This window comes from Protomyctophum bolini (assembly GCF_963924005.1).
Source record: "Protomyctophum bolini genome assembly, chromosome: 4".
Lineage (NCBI taxonomy): Eukaryota > Metazoa > Chordata > Actinopteri > Myctophiformes > Myctophidae > Protomyctophum > Protomyctophum bolini.
In genome coordinates, this window is record NC_137865.1 from 10,002,230 (window position 1) to 10,020,153 (window position 17,924).

At 42.6% G+C, this 17,924-nt stretch overlaps 1 protein-coding gene across 1 annotated transcript in view; it reads left to right on the forward strand.

Annotated features, from left to right (window-relative positions):
* The window catches only part of pparab (peroxisome proliferator-activated receptor alpha b), a 58,517-nt gene extending 41,304 nt beyond the window's left edge, over window positions 1-17,213 (forward strand). Inside the window, exons 5-8 of the mRNA XM_080761080.1 lie at window positions 452-651; window positions 6,021-6,230; window positions 6,465-6,708; window positions 9,128-17,213. Of these exons, the coding sequence (XP_080617206.1) occupies window positions 452-651; window positions 6,021-6,230; window positions 6,465-6,708; window positions 9,128-9,372 (899 nt within the window). The 3' untranslated portion in view covers window positions 9,373-17,213. The remainder of the gene's footprint in view (window positions 1-451; window positions 652-6,020; window positions 6,231-6,464; window positions 6,709-9,127) is intronic.
* Window positions 17,214-17,924: the final 711 nt, after the last annotated feature.

Genomic DNA, 17,924 nt, shown 5'->3' on the forward strand with positions numbered 1-17,924 from the left:
TGTGTGTGTGTGTGTGTGTGTGTGTGTGTGTGTGTGTGTGTGTGTGTGTGTGTGTGTGTGTGTGTGTGTGTGTGTGTGTGTGTGTGTGTGTGTGTGTGTGTGTGTGTGTGTGTGTGTGTGTGTGGCAAAGCATTCAGATGTAATCTAATTAGTCTCTCCGGATCAGACCGTCTTTAAGTGTTGTCGTAGAACAAAAACAACACTGTAGTACCACTATGCACACACACAGTGCACTCCATCACAGCTGACTGTCTGCTGGGAGGTTGTCTAGTGATGCGTCTGTTCATTGTGTCCTAATGCTTAATAAAGATCTGATGGTGTTTAAACAGAGACAGACAGACGTGATGATTCACATGCACATTGTGCCAACCTGTCAACGGGCTGGTTGTGGGAGCCCCTGATCTCTCTCACTGTGAGGTGACGTTGTGGGGGTGCTCTTCTCTCTCCACAGCCATCCGCTTCGGCCGGATGCCCCAGTCGGAGAAGCTGAAGCTGAAGGCGGAGATGGTGACGGGGGACCGGGACGTGGAAGACCCCCAGGTGGCCGACCAGAAGACCCTGGCCCGGCAGATCTACGAGGCCTACCTCAAGAACTTCAACATGAACAAAGCCAAGGCCAGGACCATCCTCACTGGCAAGACCAGCACACCTGTAGGTCAACCTAACAAATGTACTGCTTCTGACGTAACGTTCCGTCTGATGAGCTTTATCATTGATATCAAACCGGATCGCTGTTGCCGTAGCATATATAGGGCCCTGGGGGATCCCGGTATATCTAATAATACATAGAATTTATATAACGCTTTTCTAGGTCCTCGTAGTCTCTTTACAAAACGGTACATAAAACTACCGGTAACTACCCCAGGTTCGTTTCCATCCATGGCCGCGGGAAGATGTTAACAGTAGGAGGTGCTGAACGTTTAGTAGGGGGTGCGCACGTTAGCGGGTGCCGCAAAATGCTCGTGCACGCACCTCGTGCACACACATTTTCATGCGGAAAAGTGGCTTTTACTTTCCCTCTCCACATGCATGAGCAAACTGACACAGTTAAGGTGCCGATACTGTGATACAGCACATTTATTAGGCCTAGTAACAGATTAAAAACATTATAATTTTCCCCTTCCTGTGCCTGGGCGGAGGGGGTGCTCCAGCACCCCTACTTCCCTCAGCCATGTTTCCATCTTAGGGTCCAAGTGGTTATTAACAGTCATTTGTCAATGTGTCAATCTGTCACGGTTCAGTAGTTTACATCCCCAGTATCCCCAGTAGTCCAATGTGTGCAGGAGTCGATAATCCCACTGAACCGGACAAAACGGAACATTACAAGGGTCAGACGCACAGGGGACCGTCCAAGTGACCGTGTGGTATGAGTCAGCTGTGTCTGTACCGTTCGTAATGTGCCACTTGTGGATTGCTAATGTTCAAATGTTCTTGCCTTTAGAACAATTTCTTAACGGGGAAGATTAGAGGCTTTGCACGCAACGCTAAAGTTTATCACCTCCCATTGGGCCCTTTTTTTTTGTCTCATCATAGTTTTTTTGTTGTTGTTGTATATCTATCTTGAGTGTGCCGAAACGAATAAACCCAAATTTGTCCTCATGTCTCAATATGAGCTGGCAGCTAATGTATTAACAGAGTGCGGAGCGGCCAAACCGATGACAGAAATATACTTGCTCAATATCAGTGGCAAAAGCCAGCCAGCCTGTACGCTGGACAAGGAATCATCTGTTTCTGTTGAAATGATATAAAGAGCCACTGTGTTGAGCTCACCACTCCTCCCTTCCTCCCATCCATCCCTCCATCTCTGTCCAGCCCTCCCTCCAGTGAAGAAGTACTTTTAAGTAAAAGTATCAATACCACAATGCCAACTCTGTTACAAGTAACAGTCCTGCGTTCAAAACTTACTTGACTAAAATCATTTTCACCAAAGATCTACAAGCTCACAACAACATGCCGTTATGCTTGTAGATCTGCTTTATTTTATGTATTTATTTATTTTTAATAGCCGAGGTGTTAAATAGGGCATAATCGCTTTGTTATGTTTTGCAATCATGTATGTATGTTTGGCAAAGTAAAAATAGAAAGGGGAAAAAAAGTAGCTTGTAACTTAAGTTTTCAAATAATCATAGTGAAGTAGTAATATTTTCCTCTGAGATGTAGTGGTGTAGAAGTATAAAGTATTGAAAGAAATTAAGAAATGATACCTACAGTAAGTACAGTACTTGAGTAAATGTAGTGTACTTAGTTAGTTTCCACTGGCTCCCTCCTCTCCGTGAAGTGTTTCCAGCTCCATCTCTGGTGTGTGGCTGAACACATTCCCTCCTGGGTGGCATCGGGGTGCACAGCCCAGAGTTCTGCTCCGTTCAGAAAGGGAAGGTCAGCTGAAGTACACCACCCACGTTCAAAACTAGACCCATGACACATTCTGGTCCTATATACAGTCTCAAATATGGGTCAAAACGCACAGTAGGTAATTGGTGGTCTTAGTAGTGATTCCCAAACCCTTTAGCCTGTGACACCAAAGAGAAATTCCCCAAACTAGTGAAAATATCAGATCAGACTAATGAAAATAGCAGATCTACAAGCGTCATTTTTGCGCCACATTATGTGCTTGTAGATCGGCTAATTTCACTCCTCCTTAAACATTTGTTTTGATTTATGGAATTTCTTCGATTTTTTTCCCCCTTGATTTCTTCATGAAATTACTGAACAAATCATTGACTTTGTTCTTAATTCATGAATTCATGTTTGAGAATGGGTTTTTTAAAACGCTTTGGAGTAATGATTTAAAAACGAAATGTAGGAAAACCAAAAAACAAGGGACTCATAAAATGTGTGTCCAGTGTTTGGGAACCAGTTGTCTATAGTATAGAACCAGCCCAGTGACCTTGTGATTACAGTGTCTGCCCTGAGACTTGCCGTGGGTTGGATTCCCCGGCCGGATCATACCAGATCATACCAGACTATACAGTGCCTCCCTGCTTTGCACTCTGCATCAAGGGCTGGATCGGGCATTGTACCTGCGACATACTAGTACTTGTACGTCAAGCTGCCTCACGCTACAGAAACAGGAACTCTGTTTTAAAGTGCTCTAACCCAATTAGGCCTGACGTCAAAATAAATAAAAAGTCTTCTGAAAGAATATATATTCAAAGATTTGTGCCACATTTTCACAATTAAAAAAAATAGCACACCTACAAGCTCGTAGCGCGCCGCTATGAGCTTGTAGATCTGCTATTTTTCAATAGCTAAATAATGCTTAGTTAAAACACAAACGGGTTCCCGTCCAGAATGGGCTAAACAAAGTCCATAGACTTTGCATAATTTCTGAAAGCCAGACATTGGAGGGGGATTGCGCCCCTCAAAAGACAACAGGAATAAAGAGACTAAAGACTAAATATCACAGGTATCTTATTACATCATCATCCAAACGACGAAACCACCTAATCTCAGCATGACATCAAGTGTCAATTCATCATGTTTAGGCCTTCGGGGGCCAATGTTTGTAGTGTGAATATCCAGAAGGCTTTCATTCTCTTTGATAAACGTATCACCGTATTATCACCACCTCTAGGTGGCATCTGGATTTGCTCTTGAGTCTATACCATGAAATCTGAAAGACGGTTTAACATGTTGTGTTTCACATCATTAAAACTACAGTAACAGCAACGGGATAGTCCCGGACAGTCTTGCACAATATTAAGCTTCAGCTGCTCACTGATGCGATGTTTTACCAACATACGCTACGCCACAGGGGCTATGTATCATGTAGATCACAATGAGGGTGTTGCTCGTAGTAAAACTTAAAAATGGCTAAATCATTAATTCAGCTTTTGTATATGTACATTAACTAGAAACTAATGTGAATTAAAGAGACAAAAGTACAATCCGGTATTTGATTGAACATTGTATTAACAGATTGCAGTTACAGTCTAAGGAAGGTACAGGTCAATACAAAAACTGCTAAGAGTATCAAAACATGGAAATACTCAAGTGAAGTAAATATAATGTTACACTACTTGACTTTAATGTATTTGTTACGTTCCACCCCTGTCGAAAAAAGACAGCAGAGTATGTAAGAGTGTGTGATCCTCCTGCACATTAAATGTAGGATTACATTCCGTCCTTATGATCAACTCTGGGCTTTTGTTTCTTTGGCTGTAGCTGTAAGTTATTAAGCACTGTCCACCGCCCACCCTGCTCAAGACAACAGTCTTACTGTTCACTCTCTGTGTGTCTGTGACCTCTATGTCTATCTCTACCATGTGCTGTCAGTGACTTGATGTCTTTCTATACCATGTGCTGTCAATCAGTGTCAGAAGAATGCTGACGTGTGCCAATACAGGCATTCTCAACTATTGTATTGTGTGTCGTGTGTACCAGAAATAGCACATCTGTAAGCTCGAAATGCGGTGCAAATCGACGTGTTTTGACCTCTGTGTTTCCAGCCTGTCGACCTGCTATTTTTTATTTATTTTTAATCCTTAAAAGTGTGTGTTATGAATAAGATTTATTTATGCGAGAAAATGACAAAAGCACTTGCTGAGAAAGCGAACAACAATCCAATCAGAACTACTTAAGCATACCTATTCTGGGGCATGTCATTGAGCAACAACAAAAACAGACACAAGTTCCATCTGCAAATAGATTTGGTGTAGAGGGGAGAAAAAAGGGTTTGTGCTGAGGAAGACCCATCGGGTCGAAACGGGTCACGTTGCTTTTCTGGGTGAGGCAAATGCAATCAATGAAAGGCCATTTATGGAGTGCTGGCTGTTTTCCCCCCGTTTTCAAAAAAGGTGGGGTCCAAATACAGACCCCTGGGGGACCCCAGCCAGAATGCTCCCACATACGTAACGTAGTCTTCACTGCTGTGGGAACGATCCCAGATGAAACCCTCTATAGCTCCGTGTTGACTCACAGGCCAAACATGGCCTATCCCAGGCTTACTTTTATAGCAGGCTTTCTAACATAATAGTCTTTAATTGAGAGTTTAGTTTCTATATATATATTGAGAGGTTTACAGAGGTTTAACTATCATTTGGAACATATTTTCAAGTGGACTCATCTTCTTTTTTGTGTCTTGTGTTGGGTAGGAATGTTTTGAAGTTGGCTGTCATTCTAGTAAGCCCCCACTTAGCTCCTGAAGTGGAAAACTATGCCCCATAAATCTCTCTTTGACACTTGCTGCTAGCTCCTTTGCTAACTTATAAAAATACCGTCATAGTTGGCGTCCATGTAGAATCTTAAGTGTTTTCATACACAACATATTTTCTGTGTAGTATACAGTATGCCACTGAATACAGATACTGTACGAATAAATAAGCCCAGTTTGTTTTGCCTTTATTTTAACATCAGCTAATCTTTTAACACATTGGCCAATATTTTATAATGCATAGTCATTCAGTTTTTCAATTACAATTTCACTTTTTATTTGTATTTATTTAATTTTTGGGGTGAAGTATTCCTTTAAAATGTGAGCTTAACACAGAGCAAGATTATTCCATATTTAAATCGGTGCACAAATATTTGTAGACTTTTTTTTCCTTTCACTTAGGTTTCCTCAAAGCAATGGTTCAGGGGACCCCCAGGCTGTTTCAAGTGGTCTTCAGCTAAATTGATACAGTAGTTAGGAACCAAACTCTTAACAGTTAAATAAACAGAGAATTTTACTCACTGTTTGAGAAGCAGTGTCTTAACCCATCTGTGTCACCTTTAGCCTTTTAGCACTTTAACCATTACTTAAGTTTAAACTTTAGCTGTTAAAAAATAGCAGATATACAAGCTCATAGCGTGGCACCAAGTACCGCGCTTTAAGCTTGTAGGTCCCTGAAACAACTTATTTTCAGATGGGGGGGGGGGGGGGGGGGGGTTCGGTCGGTGGCCAATTATTACATATAAGTTTTGGGGTCCTTGACATGAAATAGTTTGAGAACCACTGACATAGAAACAGGTTTTTCAGAAAACTCAGGATTTAGAAGACATCTCAATGGGTTAAAGCATACTATCTCCTTCTCCTCCAGCCTTTTGTCATCCATGACATGGAGACCCTCCAGCTGGCAGAGCAGACCCTGGTGCTCAAGATGGTGGGCAGCGCGGGGGTCCTGAAGGACCGTGAGGCCGAGGTCCGGATCTTCCACTGCTGCCAGTGTACCTCGGTGGAGACGGTCACCGAGCTCACCGAGTTTGCCAAGTCCGTCCCGGGCTTCTCTGGTCTGGACCTCAACGACCAGGTAGGCTTCCATATAGCGTTTGTTCGGTTTTGTATGTCAAAAGAATAATTCCACCGGCCGTTGTCAGCCCAAATATTGCAGATATTTGGCAGTATATTCATGAAGCTTCCCCCATGGCCGCATGTTGTCATTGTTCACATCTGTTCCTCCGGGGGAATCGATAAGAACCGGCATCAATGATCAGAATCGGAATCGCTAAAATCCTAAACGATAACCCCTCCCTCCCTCCCCAAGGTCACGCTGCTGAAGTATGGCGTGTACGAGGCTCTGTTCGCCATGCTGGCGTCCTGCATGAACAAGGACGGCCTGCTGGTGGCGTACGGCTCCGGCTTCATCACCCGCGAGTTTCTGAAGAGCCTTCGGCGGCCCTTCAGCGACATGATGGAGCCCAAGTTCCAGTTCGCCATGAGGTTCAACTCCCTGGAGCTGGACGACAGCGACCTGGCTTTGTTTGTGGCAGCCATCATCTGCTGTGGAGGTACAGTATACAGGATGAGTGTAGGAGATGTGGAGAAGGGTTTGTTCTGGAGGTATTGGTGTGTGCAGTAGTGGAAGAAATACTCAGATTATAGGGGAAAGCAACAATATCACAGTGTAGGGGCACCGGCGGCCTACGGCAGAAAAGCCCCCGTAAAAAAGACAGACGAGGCATGAGTTATGCCTGTTCAAAGTGCCTGTTATCGCTGCCTGCAGCTATATTCTTTGTACACATTTTCATGTACAAACCAATCTTCAACTGGGATTTCAGATGAGCATGAGGAGACGCATACTGTACTGTATGTGCATCGAAGTTGTATTGCTGACGGTCAAATGGTTCATGAGCTATGCCTGTTCAAAGTTTGCATTTTCAATTGTGTGCCATAGAGCTACGCAGTCCCGCCCCCTTTCATGACGATGCCATGCCCAGGAAAAAGACCTTTTAAGCGTCGTACAAAGCCAACTCTTGTCGGCTATTTTAGAAATGTCTGTGGGGAAAATGCATTGGGAATTATTTCCTGGGCCTGGTGTTGTCTTCCAGCACCTCTGCTGGAACATTCCATCATCGAAGTTCCTGTTTACACTGCGCATGTGCAAACCTCCTGCAGGAGACCGTGCCACGCCCCTGTGCATGTTCCTTCTTTATTGTTCCTAGTGGGCAACCAAGGACTATTACATGAGGACAGGAAGCGAAGACTAAGGACTCAATGTTGCTCCCTGGAAGGAAAGAAACATGTGCAATTGAGACCAAGGAAGCTGAAGTGTTGGCTGCATTTAGCCCATTGCGCATGTTTCTTTCCTTCCAGGGAACAACATGTAGTCCACCGTACGGTCTTCGCTTCCTAACCTTATTTAATTAACCTTGTGGGCAACCAGGAAGTGCAGCCCCTCCCCCCCACCACACTGTCTTCACTGTAGGCAGCGGAGGACCCGTGGCAGAGTTGTTTTGCTCCGCGCGATGTAAGAACGGGGAATAATAACCGGATAACACCGAATTTTGAAAAAGGAAAAGACAAGAATATAGTTGCAAGCAGCGATAACAGGCACTTTGAACTGGCATATCTCATGTGTCGTCTTTCTCTCTGTCTGTAAGTATGTTTGGGGTACGCAGGGGTTAAAGCCTTAATTATAAGGTTGCAAGTGAGAACAAAAGTAAATTACAAGAGAACCCATTGGTTTTGCAACTAAAATTGGATACAATGATAGGTGGGCAGTGGGCACTATAGTGTAGGACATCTGGGCACTTCGGCTATTTTATGTTAAAAAAATAAAATATTTGAAAATGAATGTGCATGGTAGATCATTACATTCATTAGCCTCTATCTGTTCTAAGCACTGTGTGATAAGATAAGCTGACCATAAATACAACAACCATTGTATGGTTTATCACTGACTTTCCTGAAAGTTCTATATTATAACATCAGTATTCAGTAGTTGTTGAGCAGGAGAATGGAGAGGCTGGCAGACGGTAACGTTACCACTTTTCAAGTAAAGATATTTCTGGAATTCTGGGTGCAGAAAATGGTGTGCAGACTTCTTTTATTCTTGAACTATATGACTGTTTTTGATCCGGCACCCAGCCTATTAGGTTTCTGATGTGCGTGTCTTTTTGGCTGTTTTTCAGCCTCTTGTTCCACTGTCTCACATCAGTCTATTGTTCTCTCCTACAGACCGTCCAGGGCTGGTCAATGTGTCTCACATCAGTCTATTGTTCTCTTCTACAGACCGTCCAGGGCTGGTCAATGTGTCTCACATCAGTCTATTGTTCTCTTCTACAGACCGTCCAGGGCTGGTCAATGTGTCTCACATCAGTCTATTGTTCTCTTCTACAGACCGTCCAGGGCTGGTCAATGTGTCTCACATCAGTCTATTGTTCTCTTCTACAGACCGTCCAGGGCTGGTCAATGTGTCTCACATCAGTCTATTGTTCTCTTCTACAGACCGTCCAGGGCTGGTCAATGTGTCTCACATCAGTCTATTGTTCTCTTCTACAGACCGTCCAGGGCTGGTCAATGTGTCTCACATCAGTCTATTGTTCTCTCCTACAGACCGTCCAGGGCTGGTCAATGTGTCTCACATCAGTCTATTCTCTTCTACAGACCGTCCAGGGCTGGTCAATGTGTCTCACATCAGTCTATTGTTCTCTCCTACAGACCGTCCAGGGCTGGTCAATGTGTCTCACATCAGTCTATTGTTCTCTTCTACAGACCGTCCAGGGCTGGTCAATGTGTCTCACATCAGTCTATTGTTCTCTCCTACAGACCGTCCAGGGCTGGTCAATGTGTCTCACATCAGTCTATTCTCTCCTACAGACCGTTCAGGGCTGGTCAATGTGTCTCACATCAGTCTATTGTTCTCTCCTACAGACCGTCCAGGGCTGGTCAATGTGTCTCACATCAGTCTATTGTTCTCTCCTACAGACCGTCCAGGGCTGGTCAATGTGTCTCACATCGAGGTCATGCAGGAGAACATCGTGCAGGTGCTGCGGCTCCACCTACTGGCCAACCACCCGGACGACGCCTTCCTCTTCCCCAAGCTGCTGCAGAAGCTGGCCGACCTGCGGCAGCTGGTCACCGAGCACGCTCAGCTGGTGCAGGAGATCAAGAAGACGGAGGACACCTCGCTGCACCCCCTCCTGCAGGAGATTTACAGAGACATGTACTGAAGAGGAGACCCCTTGTCCTTTTAGCCAAATCCTGCAATGGGTTCTAATGGTCAAAAAGTAGCATGTAGCAAGTCATGCCTCGCCATAAGTAACATGGTTAGTCATTACGTTTTACATATCGTTGTTGAAAGGCATAGATGGCTTCCAGTGACGATATATTGCATATTGTTGCTGAACTTGCTGTCAGGTAGCAACCTCCATATTCAAACTTTTTGTGTGTGTTTTTTTTTTGTAAATTAATGTCCTACTTGATCATACTACAGTGTCACACAACAGCATCAAATAGTATCTACAAGCTCAAAACAATCTGCTACTACTTGAATTTGAAAAGTAACAGCTTTAGTCGTATAGAGTTTTCCACCAGACAGAGACGATATTCAATCAATGTTAAATCCAAAAATGACGACAACTCAAGTTTACTCGACATGTAATCGCGAGGTTGTATTCTTGTTTAATTGTTGTATTTAATTATTTTATATAAAAAATAAATTTTACATTGTTTGAATACCCTCTTATAATGAATGACAAATTAAAACATTTTGCGAACAATGTTACTTATGGGCAGACCTTTTGACCATTAGTAGCCACGTGTACTTGTGCTAAGGAGATGGTGTGGACTGAGGAGGAGAGAGGAGGTGCAAGAAGGAGAGGCGTTGAGAGAACTTGCCTCAAAACAAAAACAAAACAACCTTTTCGGCAGGGAATCGTCGGGGACGGATGAAGAGTCCTCCGTAAAGCTAGGGTCGAACCACTTCAGTGGGAAAGAGTTTTGCTTTGATTTGTGGTCGGAAGAACGAGAGCTCTTTTTATATCCATCCATCCACCATCGAGAGGAGAGGGGGGATTGTTCTCTTGACACAATGATGCCTGATTTATGCTTGGATGAGCGTCACTTCGTGCGCCGCTGCTTGTACTACGTTGGCTATTTTTGGTGCACCTTCACCGGCACGCAACTACGTTTGAACTAGGCTAAATCTCCACTCCATCACATGGACCTACACACAGCAGGACAAGTCATTTTCGCAAAGAGGTTGATGTACAGATGATCAAGACAGCCTCTGGTCATGCACAAGGATCAAATAACTGAAACGCTAATCCGAATCCTTCCTAGCCTCCTTGTTCATTGTACCTACGCTACATTGATTGCCCTTACCTTTATATCCAATGCCCTAAAATGAGGAAACAAACGAGACTTAAACCCGAGTCGCCACTCACTCCAGCAAAGCAGTATGTTTGAAGCTATAACTTTTTTGTACCGAACTCGAGGGGGTGAGGAGGAGAGCAAAGAGCCATAATAATAATATGTACCTACGTACGTTTGCAGTTAACGACGACACCCATCACCCAAGTGACTTTCAGTGCCGGCGACAGATTTCAGAAAGCAGTTGATGCTTGTTTCAGAGCAAGGCAGCTTGTTCCCCTCCTTGGCTGTGTTCTCTCAATGATGCTGTCACCCATTCCCAGCTCATCTTTTGTCCCACACGAGTGGGGTGATGATGGTGAACTGTTTTTGTTTTGTGTTATTATTTTTTTTTAATTACTATTCACTAGTCCACCACCAACACCAGTTCTCACTTTTCTACACGTAGGTTTTCACCAGGCTTTTGAAACTTAATGAGTTGTGATTTTTTTTATTTTCTTATAGGTATATTGAAGCCATAACCTACAGTTTAGTATGTGTGGGTGTTGAAGTATTGTAATAACATTACCGTTGTCTCATATTACAAAACCCAGCCAAACTTGAAACAGGGAGTCCCTAGCATACAGTATGTTATCTTCATTGATGATCGCAATAATATCCCACACACTATAGCAAAGCTGCAAAAAAAAGAAAAATGTTTTCTATGAGATTTGATGTCATTCAAGACTCGGAACCACCGTGGGCAGAGATTCACTGTGTAACTGAATGCACAACAATGCAAAATACTGAAGCACAAGAGTGCTTATGAGATAATATGAGACTATATTTTATACTGGACATCCGTTTAAAAAAAAATGCCTTTTTTATTCAGAAAACACATACAATATAACACATCATGGCACAAAACGTGTGTGTGGCACTCCATCCTCCTGTTGTGTGTTCTGGCATTCAAAGGGCTAAGCATCAAACTAAACATTGCGCTACAATCTTAGTACAGTACAGACAGTGTGGCCCCTATTCCTCAAAGTGACATATCTATTATAATATGTTCTGTCTGTCCTTTCTATCTATCTACCTGTTTATATAGAGTCAATGCAGTTAAACTCCCACTGTCTGCCTCTCATTATCATACTCACTCTGCCTGCCACAGTGCCTTCATGGGCTATCCTTGGTTTCAGTTTAACCACTTAACCCCTACTACTGCTAGTAAGAGTCCCCCAGGGGTCTATGCAAGGCTTTTATCCGTTTTACACTTTAAAATATCTTCGCAGAAAATAGCCCAACTGCAAGCTCAACAATGTGAGCTTATATAGATTGGCTACTTTCACCTGGTGTCCGCCCCGTGAATAATGAACAGGTTTCATTGTGCTTACGAGTACATTATAGTTCTGATGTTTCGGCGGTATTCTCTGCACAACCTTTTTAATAGAAGACGGGGAAACGACAAAACGATCGCGGTTACTGTTTTCAGACACACATTTGTTTTTCCATCACCTTTCACTTGGAGAAGTTTGTACATCTTTCCCTAAAAATGGCTTGTTGGGTGTGGTGGAACAGTTCCTTGTTGAACCGGGGACCTCTGACCCCTAATGGCACGTACCCTAGTGCTCCGTTCAGAATAGGGAGCTACAGTACGTGTGACTGGTGCATCCCATCCACTGAACCCCACATGGACCACTTTAATGGGAGATTTTCAAGCAACGTAAAAGCCTCATCTACAATCTCACAACGCGTCGTGGATGCCATGGCTTGTGAACTTATAGATCGGTTGTTTGTCGCTGTGTGATTCCATTGTATGACGAAGCATAAATTAGGTATAACGGGGAAGGACATATTGCATGTTATTTCCTTGTGTCTGGAGGGGTCGGGTTGGGCCAGAGCAGTATTGAGAGACGGGGTTACGACACACTCTAGTACAGTGGTTCTCAAACTTTATAATTTCAAAGGACCCTCAACTCTGAGAGTGTACAAATGTACAGTTTTCAGCCATGTACAGACCTGTAAGGGTCCATTTGGAACCCCCTGCTCTACTAGACACTAGACTTCTGTGGTAAATGAATAATACTCATATTCACTAGTAATTTATTTCCAAAAACATTGCACAAGAAACATGTGAAAGTCACATTTGCCACGTGGAAACCAATTGTTCCAAACACTACTGTGTGTGTGTGTGTGTGTGTGTATATACAGTAATTCCAAACATTGAATCCTCCTAATGGCTGTTGGTGACTCATAAACCAGCGTGGCCGCATGAATGGCGGCCAGATCAAAGAGTGTGTGTGGGGTAGTTCTCTCTTTCAGCAGTTACTCAAGCAGTTACTCAACCTGTGAAGAAAATCCACAGTTACTCAACCTGTGAAGAAAATCCACTTTAAGGCCATAGCTGTGTCAAGCCATTGTCAAAACCATTCACCCTCCAAGTGAAAAGTCTAGTTATGAAGACAAATTGGTTAACCACTTAAACCCTATTATGGGTGACCGGAGTCCCTCACAGGGTCTATACTAGTGTCTTATCTGTTTTCTATCCTTGTGGGAAAAGCTTTTGCTGAAAATGGCCGATCGACAATGCAATGCTATTTTCGGTGAAGGCTCTCCCCACAATACGGATGCTAGGGTTTAAGAGGTTATAACTCGCTTTTTTTCCCACTGTACTGTACGCTATTTCTGATCATAAATGTACATAAAAGCCCTCTTACAGGGGGATATAATTAAATGTGCATGTCTGATATTGTAGCTAACTAATATATTATGTGAATCTATGAGGGAATGCTTTATATAATTTTTTTTACTTATCTTACCAAAATCTCTAATTTCATGAATTAATAACAATTTGGTGGAGTGTAATATAGGACCTAGCTTCTGTATAAACGGATGTACATAGATTGTTGTACCGAACTGAATCATATTGACTGCTCGCCCCCCTATACTACGTTTAACCCTGGCGTATACAAGGTACTAACGCTGATCAATATTTTGTATTTGTTTTGTTCGGTAAATAATGTCTCAAAAGGTTTGCAATTGTACAGTAAATTTAACGGTAATGTATGTTTTGTTTGTTTTGCTCAAGCACGGCAAAATTGTTCTAATTTCCTTGGATGATATTTTTATACTAAAGAAGCTAAAAAAAAAAGTATATTATTTAGTGTTAGTTGTGATCATGGTTTATTTGGAAATAACACAGTTGAAAGAGTGCAATGTAAATAGACTCGTGGGTGAATATGGTAACTATGGTGATCTAAATATATATACGAGTGTCCGCAGAACTAAAATCCTATCGGGGACATTCCTTTTGTTAATTCCCTACTTGAGAGAGAGAGAGATAGAAATGATCTTGTTGGCCACGTGATGTATTGAATACAATGAGGTTCAATGGTACTTTATAACATGCGTGGGCCGTACAGTAAATCTCTGTTGAACTGTAAATGAATACATATGTTAGGCCGGGCTCAGCAGAGATGGCACACAATACTACAGTACATCTGTAGTTGATGGGGAAACTTGATTTACTTTTCAGTATTGTGAAATCTATTATAAAAGGACACTAGCCTAAAATGCCATTTTAGTTTTTTCTTCAGATGAAGAATCCTATTGTTTGGCCCCACTGCAGCAGCAGCAGAGCACAGATTCACTTCTCTCATATACACTGCATGTGGTCTCAGGAGGTTTAAAATGAGGGGTACGCTCATTTTAAACCCACAATTTCACCGCCATCACAAATGGTCCACACAGTTGCCTGTTCATGTTGTAAACAAGCCAAGCTGTTGGTCTGTTGGTATCCGCTGTGAAGCTATCTATCATGTTTTGTTTTATAAAAGCAAAATAGAGAAACCCGATGCACTCGTGACTTGTCGTAAAAATCATCATCTGACTGATCTATCACGATCTATCACGCCAAGTAAGATGCAGTAAACTAAGATGCAGTATGTCAATGTCATTTTATACAACCCATCAGCAATCTTTTTATTATTATTTTTTTTGTCAGTTCATTTGACTCCACTCGCTGCTATAAATCATAAAAACCCACCAAACTCTTATCATGCCATGAGTGGATTATTACTGACTGTGTTTTTATAGTTCTACAGAATGTTGAACCTTGAGCTGTAGCGTACAGATGTCATCCTTTACCTGTAGTGTACATATTTCATCCTTTACCTGTAGTGTACAGATTTTATTTTCAACACAACTCCTTTTTCATTCAACAAAATTCCTGGGATTTAGGGTTCCCAGGTGTACTTGGGGAATATCCGCAAAACAATCTGTGCCTTAGCATGCAGTGTTGCCAACTCTCCAGTAACGGAAGTAGCTAGTGGCTCCTCGAAAAGTCGCCAAAAGTCGCCAGGGGTGGGATATGCGCGCGCGTAGCGCGCGCCGCCCCTAGCGACTTTTTTGCGTCCCTAGCGACTTTTAGGCGCCCCTTAGTGCACTTAGTTTGTATCATCTCTTCATTTGATAACACATCGTTTAAACTCATTGTAATATTAAAAAAAAACATACCTCAATTTAACTAATGTTTAGAACGCTATTTTGTTCCGATCCATACAGGAATTAGAAGGTTAATACTTTATGCATCCGAGTGTGTATTTTATTTTTTACTAGCAGACTAAACTGAGCTGCCAGCGCTTCCTCCTTTCTTGCTCTGTCGAGCTCGAGGGGCGCGTTCGGAAATACCGCACCGGAGCGCACTCGCCTAGGCAGAGCAAGAAAGGAGGAAGCACTGGTAGACAGTCTGTGCAGTGTGCACATAACCGAGCCGAGGAAGCCACTGAGCCTGCTGTGACCTGTGAGCCAGACCAGACGCGCCGACCACTTTTAGTTTTGCCAATTTCGCGGATTTGAGGCTGAGAAAAAAAAAAAAAAGATTTTATCTCTGGCGCATATCTGGCGCCTGTCAACACGATTTGTCCCCAATTCACCAGGGGAAAAAAGCTAGATTTCTCGCCAGAAGCTTTTCACTAATTCAGTCGCTAGGGGGGTCTGGAAAGAAGCTAAATATGACGACAAATCCGCTAAGTTGGCAACACTGTTAGCATGTGCCTGTCATAAAACACTTTGAAATACAGAAAGGTCTCTCTCTCTCTCTCTCTCTCTCTCTCTCTCTCTCTCTCTCTCTCTCTCTATCCCACATACATGCACGCACACATACAGAATTGTACATATATTTGGTGTAATCAGCACTAATGCTGGAGACATGCACTACATTGACAGGGCCATGCAAATGGGATGTGATGTCATGACGGATTTAGGGACGTTTTGCTTTTTGGCCTACAGTGGTTCTAAAATGTTTTAATTTCAAGGACCCTCAGAGAAAAATATAACGCACGTATGCCGTTATTTGGTGCTGAGCCAAACTGTAAAAACAGAAATTGTAGAACAAAGCGGGGGCTCACAAGTTCACAACTCACTTGAATGTTCCAAAAATATGTATTGGAGTCAAAACAGCAGTTATATGACGAAGTATATTAATTTAAAGATCTCAGTGTACAAATGTTCCACTTTGTACAGTACACTCGCAGGGTTACAAATCTGTTGGGTTCCTATTTTGAACCCCTCAAGGAACCCTGAGGGTCCTAAGTTGGACCTCACTACCACTGCTAGTAAATGCCTGATTCTTCTTGGATGCATGCCAGTGTCATGAACCGTGTTGGGAGCTTGTAGATCTATTTAAGTAAGCCAGAACACTCATGGAAAGGATTGCGGGCAAACTTACCGTCCGTACCGCACAGTCAATGACGCCAGAACAAAGCTTAAAAGAACGACAGAACACAGGACAATAAAAACAAAACAACAAAATGACTGAAACAAATGAGCCAAATCCCAGAGAAGTCAAAAGTCGGCTTACTTTAGGAATGTCTCCTTTGTGTGTGTGGGTGTGTGTGTGTGTGTGTGTGTGTGTGTGTGTGTGGGTGCGTGCGTGCATGTGTTGAACTGGCAAGGGACTTTTTAACATATCAGGGAATCCTCTAGTCTTCCTTAGTTGAAACTAGCTCAGGACATATAGCGAGGTAGACAACTCTTTCTGACGTGTTTAGTTTTTAGTTTTTTTTGTCTTCTCTCAAGAGTTTTTAGTGTTCTGCCTGGCAACAGTGGTTCTCAAAAAGAAATCTTGTCAAGGAGCCCCAAAATTGAAATATATTTATTATTTGGCCATGGACCCTCATCTGAAAATATGTTTTGCCAGGTGGGTGGGGACCACCTTAAGAGAAGATTTGTGGTGTTAAAATTGTTATGAAAAGAATTCACAATATAAAGATGTTCCCCCCCCCCCCAAACAATTATTGCAGATCTACAAGCTCTCAACGTCACGTGTCCAACGCAAAGCGCCATCAGCTTGTAGAACTGCTATTTTTCTAATGGCTTTTTGCAGACTTTTATTCAGATAAAATAAAAGCATATGACTTATATTTTCATTTATTTCTAAACTGATCATGAAGATAACGAGGGGCAGCAGTCATAGCAATTTGCTAATTTTGATTTTTGATTTTGTTTCTTTTCTTTTTTGGGATCATTTTCCTGAATTTCACGGAGTTGATGCAGTGGTTTTTGTAACTAGTGTCATGCAAGGAGACAACCCAGGCTGTGTTTTATTAATGTGTACTGTGGCTTGGTATAAATACTGTAAATGTTTGACGAATGTATATGTAGTCATTTAAACAATGAAAGCAAGTTGACATTGAATGGATTTAAAAATAAAATGATTTTAAAGTAATGGGATGTGTGGACTGCTTGTGTGAGTTAGGGGGTGGGGGATTTTGCCCACTTTTGAACCAGTGATATGACGTCACAGTAAATACGATTCTGATATCCATGTTCTGATGTTGTATTATGCCTTTTCCATACACACGTGAAATTGCAATTCCGTCCGTCCCCCCCCCCCCCCACAACCTGAAACTTTGTTTTAAATTATTTTGTGGTGATGGCCACATGTTAACTCCAAGTAGGATGTTTCCCCATTGATCGATCATTTGTTTCTTCTGTTAGTAAGTAAATTGGAAATTGCGGAAATTGCGGAAATTGCGGAAATTGCAAATTGCGGAAATGGCGGAAATTGGAAATTGCGGAAATTGGAAATTGCGGAAATTGAAAATTGCGGAAATTGCAAATATAGGGCTAATACATATAGGCCTAGACACTTCAAACTACTACACTTTTAAATGATATACATCAGACATAGTTAACTATGGAATTGAGAATTTCCCATCAGTGTGTTGGGCACCATGGTGCCCAGGTCTCGTGACATCATCAGGGCTGGAGATGTGGTGACCCTGATGTCATCGTAAATGCGACCTGCTCTCACAGTTAAGCCCATATATAGAGATCCCTCATCATCCCTGACCATAGGCCAGCAACTCTACATCTGACCTCAAACCCTTAGATCTCAGCATGATCACAGGTTATACAGTATACTGTAGTT